Here is a 14404-nt window from a genome sequence, read left to right on the forward strand (position 1 = left end):
TGACCTGACAAACACCATCAAATGATGAAAGTAAGTATGAATACAGAGGATCTAGAGGGGGGACTTTGACCTGACAAACACCATCAAATGATGAATGTAAGTATGAATACAGAGGATCTAGAGGGGGGACTTTGATCTGACAAACACAATCAAATGATGAATGTAAGTATGAATACAGAGGATCTAGAGGGGGGACTTTGATCCTGACAAACACCATCAAATGATGAATGTAAGTATGAATACAGAGGATCTAGAGGGGGGACTTTGACCTGACAAACACCATCAAATGATGAATGTAAGTATGAATACAGAGGATCTAGAGGGGGGACTTTGACCTGACAAACACCATCAAATGATGAATGTAAGTATGAATACAGAGGATCTAGAGGGGGGACTTTGACCTGACAAACACCATCAAATGATGAATGTAAGTATGAATACAGAGGATCTAGAGGGGGGACTTTGATCCTGACAAATAGATCAAATGATGAAAGTAATTTAAAATTATTGTATAACAAAGACCTATCTAACTTTTATTAAGAAAGGAGATATGGAGAAACCAGAATCCAAATGAAGCAGATTAATTTTCAATGAGACCACTATCTACCAGAGTCTAAATGATGTTGATTTAAGGAACTACAGTTTAATAAATTATTTTCTTGGATGAGTCAAAGTTTTATCTTGGTCCTGTACTTTTTTCCATATAGATGACTTATAATATTCTGATGAGTTGAAATTTCATTGATTGTACTAATTTTACGTTCCCAAGGTTAACAAAAGCATTTAAAATTCATTATTTATCTCAAACTAATATGTATTTGTCATAACATGACCTAATGGATTTAAATGATGTTAATTTGAAATTAAACATGTAATTAAATTTCTGTTTCATTGACCACTGTTTTGATTTATGATATTCTTTTTCCACAAATGTTTACCTAAGATTATCTTTGATTGCAATGACAAATGATTTATTGTTATAGGTTATGAAAAATTATTTAAAATGTTTTAAAAACAATTAAATGTTATCATTCAATAACAAACTTAGCTGTGTATTAAGTGAGGATTAAGAATTCTGTTGGTGATCAACCAAAAACTACTCAATTCGCATCTTTAATATTCTTTATCTTCTCTTGCAGGAAACGATCGAAATAAAAGAAAATGAAAATAAATCTAAATTTTTTAAGATCTCTTTTATACGAGAATGAACATTTTTGTCAATTTAAGATAACGCTAAGATCAAATGGAAATTACTATCTAGGCTAAAGGCTACAGAGAAAAATTGTTACTGTTCAAAGAAATAAATAAGAGACATAAAGTGTTATTATAATAATAAAGGACCACAACATACAAATTCATCCCTCTAAGAGGAGAATATTGATCCCCTAACAATATTCTCCCTGAGGCATTCTAGTCTTACCAAGCTAATTTAAGGAATAACTTATTCAATTGTATTTGAGAGGTGAAATGATAATTGCAGATAAAACTGTGTTTATTTTAAAATTAATGAATTGCTGTTATAATTGCAGAGTTGTTTTAATGATGATTTTTATGGAGGAGAAGAAGAGGATATAAAACCAGTGTTTGCTGATGAAGAAAATGAAGATTTAATCCCTGGTAACAATGTTTTGCTAACAATGATTTAATTCTTTGGGAAAAGATTTAGCAATGTACTTTTTGGAAAATGACGCAGTCATTGTTCCATAACTGCCGACCTGAACTTCATTACATTTCTCTGCCTACAGCGCTTGGTTTCGTATTTACTATTTTCCATACAATCTGTTCTGTTCTGTTCAGGTAGATTCCTCCGTTATATATCGGAGCACTCCCACTTGGGTGAATACAATCATATTTACTATTTTACAAACTAACTGGTTTCTGCTTGTATTCCACTACACTCGAACAAAGTGTTGTAGTTTGACGGGAACCAGTTTAGAATTTGTAAACTACAAAACGTAATCGGTTATTGTTCATTCCGTTTTGGTGTTTCATACCGACTTATTTGGTTTGCATAAGATTAAGACCCTTCAAACATTAATGTGAATAGGTATATTAAAGACTATTTACAAAAGGATTGAACTGTTTTACTTTCAAAGTCGTACTTTAGTGATATCTGTCATTTACGGATTTCTACTCTCACCGGTTAATTTCTTTTTTTACACATGCTTTTGAAACTTCCTGTTTGAACATCGCAAGTTTTAAAATTGTTTTTTGAGTGAATTAAACTTATTTTAACAATCATGAAGCGTTCCAGAATCATTTTACAGCAGTTTCTTCTTCTCTTTGATGATGGAAAATAGGTTTTCTCAAGAAAATACCGCAAACCATCGCAGAGGAATTGAAAGTCTTAAAACGTACAAGTCAAGTCGGCACCTGGTTAAATTGGCATCTAGTCAAGTCGGCACCTATTTGACGTCAATTCAGCATCCAATAATATTTGTTATAATATTTTCTATTCAATTAATTAATAACTGTTACCAAGTACATGGTGAATATGTTGTGTATAAAGATAAACAACGAAGTTCTTACCCAAGCTGTTGTTTTAACAATTGGACAATTACAAAAATATGCTCAACTGGTTAAAATAATGCATAAAAATATCCAATTTCTCATGTATTAATTAGTCCAAATAATTATGACGTCTGGCAAGGATATTTTATTTATATTTAAAAATTAACATAGCCTTGCGGTCATAGGAGGGTGTCCCAGAATAAAATTAAAAAGGCCTTGCCAGACGTAATAATTATTTGGACTACTCATATATATATCATTAAAAATACACCAAAAAAGTCATTTAGTTAAGAAAAATAAATATATTCAAAATGTACATGAACACTCTTTTTGCTTAAATACTGAAAAAAATTCTGGCAACCCCTTTCTTATTTTTACTCTTTTTGCTTAAAATTGTTAAAAATTTATATTTAACATGGGTGACGAAGTGACTATATCAGGTGTCGATTTAACCAGGTGCTGATTTGTCCAGGTGCCAATTAAACCAGGTGCCGGTTTGGCTAGAATTTTTTGACAAATGTTTGAAATTACCTGAGTTTCATTAGACCTTTGATAACAGTAACAAAAAGATTATTTATTTAATATTTTGTGGGAGAAGGGGGTTCAGACTATGTGGTATCAGGTATGTTCGCGCCAAATACACTTTCGCACCCTACACGTGGCACGTTGAATAATTGGAAAATTATGATTGTTGTTTTAAATTGCTTTGGTGTAAATACTGAATGTATTTATAGCTTGGTATGAGTAAAACATTGAAGATTTAAAGGAAAAACACAAAAGATTGATCTGAAACAACGAAACAATAAAATATAGGAACCAAAATATAGCAATCCACTATTATAATAATCCTGGTACTTTTGATAACTAATTATAACCAAAACATGATAAAATTTATTCAACACACAGAAAAAAACATAGTCAGAATCTCACTTCATTTTGAAACAAGTCAATGAAACAAAGTTATAGCAATACACTAACCAAAACATGATTAAGAGTTATTCAACCCAAAATAAAAAGTTGACAAAATACCACTTTATTCAGAAAGGATTATTATTATTTTTAACAATATGCTATCTAAAACATGATTAAGATTTATTCAACACAAAAAAAAATGCTGTCTCACTTTATTTTGAGACAATGACAACAATAATACTTATAATAAGAAAACACTTGCTTACAGAGTTATTAAACACAAAACCAATTTATATTGGGTGCGAACATGTAGGGTGTGAAAGTGAAAGGGGGCGAATGGACCCGAATTCAGACTATGTACCAGTGAGAAATATACAAGTCTTTTTACGGTATTTATTTGTACAATTCAGGTAGTCTTGAACTATTCATTTGTTTTAAAAAAAAACAGCCAGTTGTCCCCTTCACTTCACACACACACATATACGAATATCAATTATATGCTTACGAGACATGTTGCATTGTTAAACTAATTTAGGTATGTGAAAATCAAGACTTGCATAAAAACTATCCCAATATTAGAGACAGTGGCGTCATTTTTCATCAGAGCTTTCAGCTCTTTGATTTTTTATGGTAGGAGAGATTTTTCAAGATGCTAGTTTTTAGATGGAGATTATGAAAAAAAAGTTGAAAAGCTCTCACTCATATATTTGGAGAATTGACGTGTATGATCTACGAAAAAATTAAATTTTCTTTGATTAAGATTGTCTTTACATGTTTTATTTCTTATAGTATATTAAAGCATTTGTATAGACTGTTATGTTTAATATTTTATTGACAGAGAATTGGGACAATTGGACTGGACCAGACCCTGAAGATGTTGATGAAACAGAACCTCATATGGATGATCCAAACTTTATTGTAAGACATACGTATGATCAATATCTCTATATATTAATGAAATTTATCCTCACGAGATATAAGAAGATGTGGGATGTGTGGCAGTGAGACAACCCTCTATCCAAGACACAATTTGTGAAAGTAAACCATTTAATGGCATATAGTTCAAAGTACAATCTTCAACACCGAGTCTTGGCTCACACTGAACACCAAGCTTTAAAGGGACCCAAAAATGACTAATGTAAAACCATTCAACAGGAAAGCTAACAGTCTAATCTATAAAAAAAAAAAAAGAGAAACGCGAAACACTTATGAATCATACTGAAAACGTAGTGTAACATCACAACATAGAAACAGTGGCTGATTCAGAACTTTTTCTAAGGGGGGGTTGTGGCTCCAGTCACGCTTCAGTGATTCCTTATATAATCAACAATTTTTTTCCCATGAAAGGGGTAGCCTGGGTCATTTTAGTTGCTTTAAAGTCATGGAAAATTTGAAGTATAAAATGGTGCTGTGCTTCTTGTTTATTATTTTTGCCATGTAATATTGATTTAATCAACTATTGTGCTACATATATATAAATACATAAGGAAGCATGGAATTAATTTGGATGAAACTGATGATCACAAGGGCTCATCTGACCTTGACCTTTTTCATAGATTAGTTACTAGTGTTTAGAATCAAATTGCTATAGATATATCTTTGTATGTCACTGATTGATTTGGGGTTATATTTTGGGGTGGAGGAAAAGTTTATAATTGTTTTATTTCAACACACAGTTGTTAACTTTTTTAATGCCCCATCCACCAATGATAGTAGAGGGGCATTATGTCTTCGGGTCTGTACGTCCATCTGTCTGTATGTCTGTTCGTTCGTCCGTCTGTCTGTATGTTTGTTCGTTCGTCCGTTCAGATTCAGGGTAAAGTTTTTGGTCAAGGTAGTTTTTGATGAAGTTGAAGTCCAATCAACTTGAAACTTAGTACACATGTTCCTTATGATATGATCTTTCTAATTTAAATGCAAAATAAGAGTTTTGACCATAATTTCATTGTCCACTGAACATAGAAAGTGATAGTTCGAGTGGGGCATTCGTGTACTGGGGACACATTCTTATTTAATGTAAAATGATTCTGTTGTTGAAAATGATTTGTTAGAGGTTAGTAGATATATTTTATTTTTCATATAGATGGATGCTGATTATGACCCAACAAAAGTTGTTGAGAAAACCGGTAAAAAGAAGAGGAAGTCAAAGTTCAAACAAGCACTTGCTAAAAAGAAACCTGTTTTTGATCCAGGTATGAATAAGAAGATGAACCAGAGTGTAATATTTCAACAGATACAATTTATTATTTTATATTTAGATATGAACCAAGTTCGACAAATTTTACATTTAAGCTTTATTAAAAAAATATTCAGTGATGGAAATTTACAAAAATCTAAGACATTTTGTCTAAATTTAACATTTGTTGGTTTATTCTTAAAAAAATTAAACCAAAGTATTTATAAGCTTTTTTTTATTCTCTGAAAGCATTTAAATCACTCAAGAAAATGTTGTGGACATAGATATTATCATGTTTTATTCGATTACACCTTCAATTATCTAACTTATAATAAAAATAGTCTCTTAATTCACGACGTGGTCAGTATTAAGCTACATTTCAAGTTCTTTTAGAAAGAAGCAATTTCAAATAGATATAGAAAACCAACGGTCTAATCTATATATACAAAACGAGAAACGAGAAACATGTATATATTACATAAACAAACGACAACTACTGTACATCAGATTCCTGACTTAGGACAGGTGCAAACATTTGCAGCGGGATTAAACGTTTTAATGGATCCAAACCTTCTCCCTTTTTCTGAAACAGTAGCATAACATCACAACATAGAAAAATGCCTATTTGTTTATTGAAATTTTTACTAGACTAAATTTTTTTCAATAACACAATAAAATTGAGAATGGAAATGGGGAATGTGTCAAAGAGACAACAACCCGACCATAGAAAAAACAACAACAGGAGGTCACCAACAGGTCTTCAATGTAACGAGAAATTCCCACACCCGGAGGCATCCTTCAGCTGGCCCCTAAACAAATATATACCAGTTCAGTGATAATGAACGCCATACTAATAAATGTTAATTTGTAGAGAAGAAGACGTTTGAGGAGTACTATAACGATTACTACAGTCTGGACTATGAGGACATCATAGATGATAAACCTTGTAGATTTAGATACAGAACAGTTCTGTCCAATGACTACGGACTGTCAGTTGATGAGGTACAGAAATCCATAAAAATATATAGCCAGTAAAATTAACAAAAAGGACAAGTGTGTTCTCTCCTTATTGCAGTAAATTACAAAACAGGAAAATGCATTAATATTATTGAAAAAAATATTTTCCCATGATAATTTTATAAACCACTCTTCTTGGGGAAATTTTGACATTATAACAAATTCTTTATAAGTATCCAGTTCTAAGTTCTATTTTTCAGGTGAATCAGTAAATGGTCAACTCTATTAGATGTATAAAATAATTGTCAAATCAACATGTTCATCTGACAGGGTTAATCTGACCTTGACCTCAGTTGCATGGTCTAGTGGTGAATGTTAGGTTTTTGTGATAAGGTCAGTTTTACAGATTCTAAAATGTACATCTATAAGGCTGTGACCTTTTATTTATGGTTTGTTAGTAATCTTAATTTTCTGTTAAGCCTGTATTAAAGACCTTTCAATACAATATTTAATCATAATCAGTAAATCAGGTGAGACATTGCAGTCTGCAATCTCACGGCTGGTAATCTACACACGCAGAACATTTGGTTCTGCAATGAAAACCGTGAGAGGATTTTCCGGTTGTGCTTGAGTGGAGCAATTGTCACCGCTTCAAAGGGTATATATATTTCTAAATCGCAATTTTCTTATTCGACTGATCAAAATATTGAAAATCAAAGAATGCTATGCTGTGGTGAATACTTTAACGAAGAGATACATGTATCATTTACTGTTGTACGTGAAGTTGAACTCCTACAAAATCAGTTGCAGCATGAGATTTTGCCTAAAAAAGTGACATTTAAATTTTGAAATGGTGCTAATTACAGACCTACAAGTTCAAATTTACTTTTTTTCAGTCAATGGGCATGAAAGTCGATTTGGGCGGCGTGTATGCTTTCCGGTGTTGATCGACAGCTTAATAAATCTGAAAACCTCATATTTTTATTATGTCATGCGTGAGGGGATCGGTTCTGATTGAGGACATCGTGAATGCGTGAGGGGACTTGGAATTATATCTTTATATAAATAAGCTATCAGTCGTTGAAAGTTGCCTTGATATGGTTAGATTGTTTATGAAAAAACAAAGGAGTAGGTCCGGTAAGGACCGATTTTGGCCTCAAATTTCAGGTTCATCTTTTGAAAGATTTTGACCACTTTTTAAACACTTAAGTGCCTATTTCATTTGATCAATTAGTTTATGTGAAAGATTTTAACTGATTTAGTCATAAAAAACAATCCGATTCAACCTCAAATATGAAAAACTACCAAATATGCCGAAAAATGTCACTTTTCAGATGTTTTTTTTGTGAAAAATGAAAGTGGCCGCTTCCGTGTTCATCCACAACCTTTATATATATATATGTTATTTATTATCATCAAATACAACTTTCATTTCAATATTAAGGATAAACACGAATGCGTCCACTTTCATTTTACACGGAAACCGTTAAAAATTTAACTAAAATGCTAGAATTGTGGAGATTTCAGTAATTTAGCATGACTTAATGGTGCTTCTACCCGATACATGTGCACTGTATTGTCAAAAACAGCCCATATTTATGTAGCAAAAGCATTCTTTTATCCAATAAATAACTATAAGTTTACATTTTAACAATTTTGTAAACTGCTATATTTTGGGGCCAAAATGGGTCTTACTGGACCTACTCCTTTTTGTGCATAAATAAAAATTATGAGATAGAATTTTAAAATAACGATAAATCACCAAGTTTTCTTTTTATGAATAAAAGTCTAACCAATAAATTTCAAATATGTCTTCGAATTCGTGGATTTGGGCAAATAATCGGTATAGTTTACTACCACAATTTGATATTAATTAATGTTGTAATTTTCATTGTTATATCATTATTGCAAATCTAATCCTATATTTTGTCTATCCTATTTTTGGAATATTGTTTAAGAAATGCATGTGTCGTCACTTTGTGCGTTGATGGTATGGCTAACTCGGCTGTGAATTGTTATGTGCTGATTTAGGTTGTTTTATGTATCCGTGTTTTTTGTGTAGTTAGTCACCACTTCGATTTTATCATAATTTTATTATATATTTATTAAATAGTCATTTTATAAAACTTCACTGGTTGCAAAATTATGAATTATTCGAAATAACAAAGATGTTCTTATTCCAGGCAGAAACCCTAGCCGTATTAGGTACAACTTTTTGAACTTTTGTTCCTCAATGTACTTGTCTTGGCTTTCGAACTTTTTTCATCTGAGCGTCACTGGTAAGCCTTGTGTGGACGAAAGACGCGTCTGACGTATAAGTTTTTTTTAACCTGGTACCTTTTGTTAGCTATAATTGGCGTGTTTCTCTGTCTTATATGTTCTCTCATTAATTTGTATTGTAGTCCTGTCATGTAATGTTGTCTTTAAATGATATATTCACCATTGCCGTAGAAGTGGGAGGTTTGGCATGCTACAAAACCGGGTTCATCCCACTATTTTTTCTTACAATGTCCTGTGCTAAGTGTGTGTGTTAAAGTTTAATGTTAACTTGTGTTTCTGTTGTGTCGTAGTTTTTCTCTTATATTGGATGTGTTTTCCTCAGTTTTAGTTTGTAGTCCGAATGTGTTTTCTCACTCAATTTATGAATTTCGAACAGCGGTTTACTACTGTTGCCTTTATTTGGAGACATATTTGCAATGTATTGGTGAGACTGTTTATTCATATACAGAAAACTTTGTGATGTATTGTTTACATCAAAATATTCAAACAAATATAAAAATTTGTGTTTTAGCAATCTTTTTTTTTTTTTAAATACGCAATATAAGGGGAGTTAACTCTTTTCGTAAAAAAATATATACTGGGCTGATGGGCTGATAGGAAATTTTTCAACTTTAATTTGTAGCTAGAAACAAATCGTTGACATATTTGTTTCCTTTTATTGTTCGTAAAACATATCTTTCCACAATGTATTTCAAAATTCTATTTCATTAATTTTGTTTATGCACACATATGTGTTTTTTTCACGAACAATCTGACCACATTTAGGCAACCTTCAAAGACTCATAGTTTGGAAATAATATTATGATTTCACGTCCCCTCACGCATTCACGATGTTCTCAATCAGAACCGATCCCCTCACGCATGACATAATAAAAATATGAGGTTTTTAGATTTATTAAGCTGTCGATCAACACCGGTAAGCGTACACGCCGCCCAAATCGTCATTCATGCCCATTGACTGAATAAAAAGTAAATTTGAACTTGTAGGTCTGTAATTAGCACCACTTCAAAATTTAAATGTCACTTTTTTAGGCAAAATCTCATGCGGCAACTGATTTTGTAGGAGTTCAACTCCAAGTACAACAGTAAATGATACATGTATCTCTTCGTTAAAGTATTCACCACAGCATAGCATTCTCCGATTTTCAATATTTTGATCAGTCGAATAAGAAAATTGCGATTTAGAAATGTCTATACCCTTTGAAGCGGTGACAATTGCTCCACTCAAACACAACCGGAAAATCCTCTCACGGTTTTCATTGCAGAACCAAATGTTCTGCGTGTGTAGATTACCAGCCGTGAATCTTGTATTTTTTAAATTTCAAAATTTTATATCCTCATTGATATAAAATTTAGACACTGTCAATGATTTTGATTATGTTAAGTTATAAATCTAAGTCTATTTTCTACAGGTGTTGACAGCAAGAGACAAAGAATTGAATGCATGGGCCTCACTAAAGAAAATGAGCCAATATAGGTAACAACAAATTGTTCTTACATGAATTTAAATATAAATATTTTTCCACATATTGATTTGATGAGTTATCTGAATAAAATGATTATTGTTATCAATCAAGAAGAATTATATAAGACTTATTAAACATTTTCTTCTGAGGAGTATGAATCATGTCCATTATATACATACTTGTAGTTCTAAAAGTCATTGCATTTGACTCATTAAAGGGTCAGGAAATTTTTACTTTACATTTTGTCGAGCCTTCGACTTTAGTCGAAAAAGCGAGACTAAGCGATCCTACTTTCTGTCGGCGGCGGCGTCAACAAATATTCACTCTGTGGTTAAAGTTTTTGAAATTTTAATAACTTTCTTGAACTACACTGGATTTCTACCAAACTTTGACAGAAGCTTGTTTATGATCATAAGATAGTATCCAGAAGTAAATTTGTAAAAATAAAATTCCATTTTTTCCGTATTTTACTATAAATGGACTTAGTTTTTTCTGCTGGGAAACAAAACATTCACTCTGTGGTTAAAGTTTTTAGAATTTTAATAACTTTCTCCAACTATCCTGGGTTTGTACCAAACTTGGACAGAAGCTTGTTTATGATCATAAGATAGTATCCAGAAGTAAATTTTGTAAAAATAAAATTCCATTTTTCCGTATTTTACCTATAAATGGACTTAGATTTTTCTGCAGGGAAACATTAAATTCACTCTGTGGTTTAATTTTTAGAATTTTAATAACTTTCTTAAACTATCCTGGGTTTGTACCAAACTTGGACAGAAGCTTGTGTTTGATCATAAGATAGTATCCAGAAGTAAATTTTGTAAATAATTAAATCCATTTTTTCCATATTTTACTTTTAAATGGACTTAGTTTTTCTGCGGGGAACCATTACATTCACTCTGTGGTTAAAGTTTTTAAAATTTTAATAACTTTCTTAAACTATCCTGGGTTTGTACCAAACTTGGACAGAAGCTTTTTATGATCATAAGATTGTATCCAGAAGTAAAGTTTGTAAAAAGATTACTCCGTTTTTTCTGTAATTTAGTTTTAAATGGACTTAGATTTTCTTACAATCATAAAATAGTAACAAGAGGAATATTTTTATTGATTTTTTTCCTCATTGTTGTTGAGTCTGAGATTTACAGCAAAAAGAGGCGAGACACTGGGTTCCGCGGAACCCTTACAAATTTTTAATTTGTCAATTATGAAAATGTACATCGTCTAAAAAAATGTATGCTACCTATTAGATTGAAATTATCTTGCTTTACTTGTTTTGATATAGAAATATTTAAAACAACTAATGTGTATCAGATTTAATAGTGTACAGACTAAAAAAACATAAACATAAAAATATGGAGATGTAGTATAATTACTAATGACACAAATGCTTAAGTTCGAATATAGTGATGTGAGCAACTATATGCAATAGTATGGCCTTCAACTATGTGAAAAACCCACACCATATAGTATGCTTATGATTGCCAATGAGACAACTATCTACCATAAAGTTTATTCTTAAAAAATCTAATTTCAGGACAGAGGAAGAAGAAATGGATGATTTAAAGATATATACTCACAAGTCAAAGAATATTGATAAAAAGGCAAAAATGTTACCAAGTCTTCATGAAAAAAGTAACAAGTAAGTAATGAGTATAGAAATAAGTAGGTGTGCTATGATTGCCAATCGACAACTATTCATTAGAGTTCAAATAAAGTGGATTACTAAGGCAGCCTATTAAGATTGCATTTTTTGTGAGATATTTATAGACTTAATGCTACTATGGGTACATCAAACTGCTAGTTGAAATGTTTCAATGTGCAGACCGGATAAGTAAAAGGTCAGAATTGATATTTCTATTTGTTATGGTGAAACTCACGGTCTAAATACGAATATATGTCAATGAGACAGCAACTGAACAACACAAATAACAAAAAAAAACAAAAAAAAACATTAAAACCCACCACAATGTGGGTTAACATTGTGTCAATTAAAGCAAATAAATATGTTTTTTTTCTTGGAGGAATCAAAGGCTTACATCTTCTATTTTTATTTAAGAGCAAAGATGGCAGGAAGTCAGAAGAATAAAAGAAAGAAAAAGAATAAGGAAAGTAATGAAGAAAAAGGGGATAGTGTAGCAGAAAAAGGGGATAGCATAGAAGAAACAGGGGCTAGCAATGTTGCTAAGGTGGTGTCAGATTCTACAGTGAGTGTCAGTGGTGTAATTCAGAGTGAAAATACTGAAACATTGAACTTGAATGCAACTGAGAAACTGTCAGGTGGGAAAAAGAGAAAGATAACTGATCAACAAAATAATGCTAAGAAGAAGAAAAAGAAACTACATTTAAAGGAAGAACAGTCTGTCACAGCAGAAGATATTAATTTATCAAAGGAACAAGTCACAATAAAGGAAAAAGTCATAGTACAGGAAAAAGCCACAGTGAAGGAAAAAATCACAGTAAATGAAACAGTCACATTAAAGGAAAAGAAAATTAAAAAGAAAAAGAAACAATTGTTGACTGGTTCAACAGACAACACAGATGCAGGTGAAAGTAGTAATACACTTCAAGAAGGGACCAGTAATTCATTGGAAATCAGCCAGGAATTAAAAACTGGTGAAACAAAAGCAAAAAAGAAGAAAAAGAAAAAGAAGAAGAAGAAGAAACTTCCTATATTATCTGATGAGAGACTTAAAGCATATGGAATTAATCCTAAGAAACTTAGATATATGAAGACTGATAATTTCAAACAGAAGGTCAAGGCCAAAGAGTAAAAGTGCATCATCAAATTTTATCATATTCACTTGTTTTCATGTTTATATTCATTATTTACTTTAATCAACAGCATTTACATTTTGATCATATGGTACTGACTTGATATCAGGATGATAGTTCAAACAAAATAGCACAGTAAAGTGATCATTAGTTAGATCCTATCCAGTCATTTCCATACAATTTATTGATTATACTTTGATATTTTAGCTTCAACTTGGACAAGGTGAACCAACACCTGAAGTGGTTATCGTGCGGTTGGGTAATAGCGGGTGGATACCACACGGTATTCACAGTTGTCTTTCACTACAAAAGCAAATAAACTACATTAAAGACAACAACACCCATCAATTACCGCATGGTGATTAATTTATTGTGGTCGACATGTTTCGCCAACAAGCCTGGCGTCTTCAGGACAATATTATACATGAAATCAAACAGTGAAATACAAATTTGGCGGTTGTGTGGTTCGCCGAACAATAGAGGTTGTTTGACGACGTTCGTTTATTTGATTTTTAAGTTACAATATGATGAGTATATGAAGTACCATGCTTGTCAAAATGCCATAAGTAATGCATGGTGTATGAATCTTAATTACCAATGTACAATCATGAACAATGGAAGATAACTTCTACTCAAATTTTATTTTTTTCCTAGCAAAAATGTAATTCAATGTTTTATTTAAAAGTTGACAAGTTTGCATAATGAAATCAATCTTAAACATTCAGTACTCACAAGCACTTTGACTGTTTGTTTTTACAGCTGTTAGAATACCTTGGACAGTTTATTGTCTCCCTTGGGTCCTGGGACATGTGTTAGAATACCTTGGAGAGTTTATTGTCTCCCTTGGGTCCTGGGACATGTGTTAGAATACCTTGGACAGTATATTGTCTCCCTTGGGTCCTGGGACATGTGTTAGAATACCTTGGACAGTTTATTGTCTCCCTTGGGTCCTGGGACATGTGTTATGAAAGTTGTGATAGTTGTTATTAGTTGCAGTGTACCAATTTTATGATACCATCCGTTCATATTTCATTTGTTTTGACTGCATTAAGACTTAATGAAACCAGTTAATGAGACAGCAATCCAACAACACATCATTTACAAAGATATCTAGAGGTTATCATAAGGTCATCAATGATGGACAAGAATAAAAGATCAATAATGCTGTTGTTAATGGTCAAGTTTGTTTTACAAAAGAGCGACAAGTCCAGGGGTGGATCAAGCCATTTTAAAAAGGGGGTTCCCAACCCAGGACAAAAGGGGTGGGGGAGGTTCCAACTATATGTCCCCATTCAAATGCATTGATTGTCCCCAAAAAAGGGGGTTCCAA

The 14404-nt window shown here is 32.1% G+C and overlaps 1 protein-coding gene across 1 annotated transcript in view; it reads left to right on the forward strand.

Annotated features, from left to right (window-relative positions):
- Positions 1-13102, forward strand: part of LOC134714110 (protein KRI1 homolog) — a 38870-nt gene extending 25768 nt beyond the window's left edge. Inside the window, exons 12-18 of the mRNA XM_063575359.1 lie at positions 1530-1617; positions 4262-4341; positions 5507-5615; positions 6471-6601; positions 10249-10313; positions 11837-11941; positions 12359-13102. Of these exons, the coding sequence (XP_063431429.1) occupies positions 1530-1617; positions 4262-4341; positions 5507-5615; positions 6471-6601; positions 10249-10313; positions 11837-11941; positions 12359-13073 (1293 nt within the window). The 3' untranslated portion in view covers positions 13074-13102. The remainder of the gene's footprint in view (positions 1-1529; positions 1618-4261; positions 4342-5506; positions 5616-6470; positions 6602-10248; positions 10314-11836; positions 11942-12358) is intronic.
- The last annotated feature ends 1302 nt before the right edge of the window (positions 13103-14404 follow it).

The sequence above is a fragment of the Mytilus trossulus genome, chromosome 1 (genome assembly GCF_036588685.1).
Source record: "Mytilus trossulus isolate FHL-02 chromosome 1, PNRI_Mtr1.1.1.hap1, whole genome shotgun sequence".
Lineage (NCBI taxonomy): Eukaryota > Metazoa > Mollusca > Bivalvia > Mytilida > Mytilidae > Mytilus > Mytilus trossulus.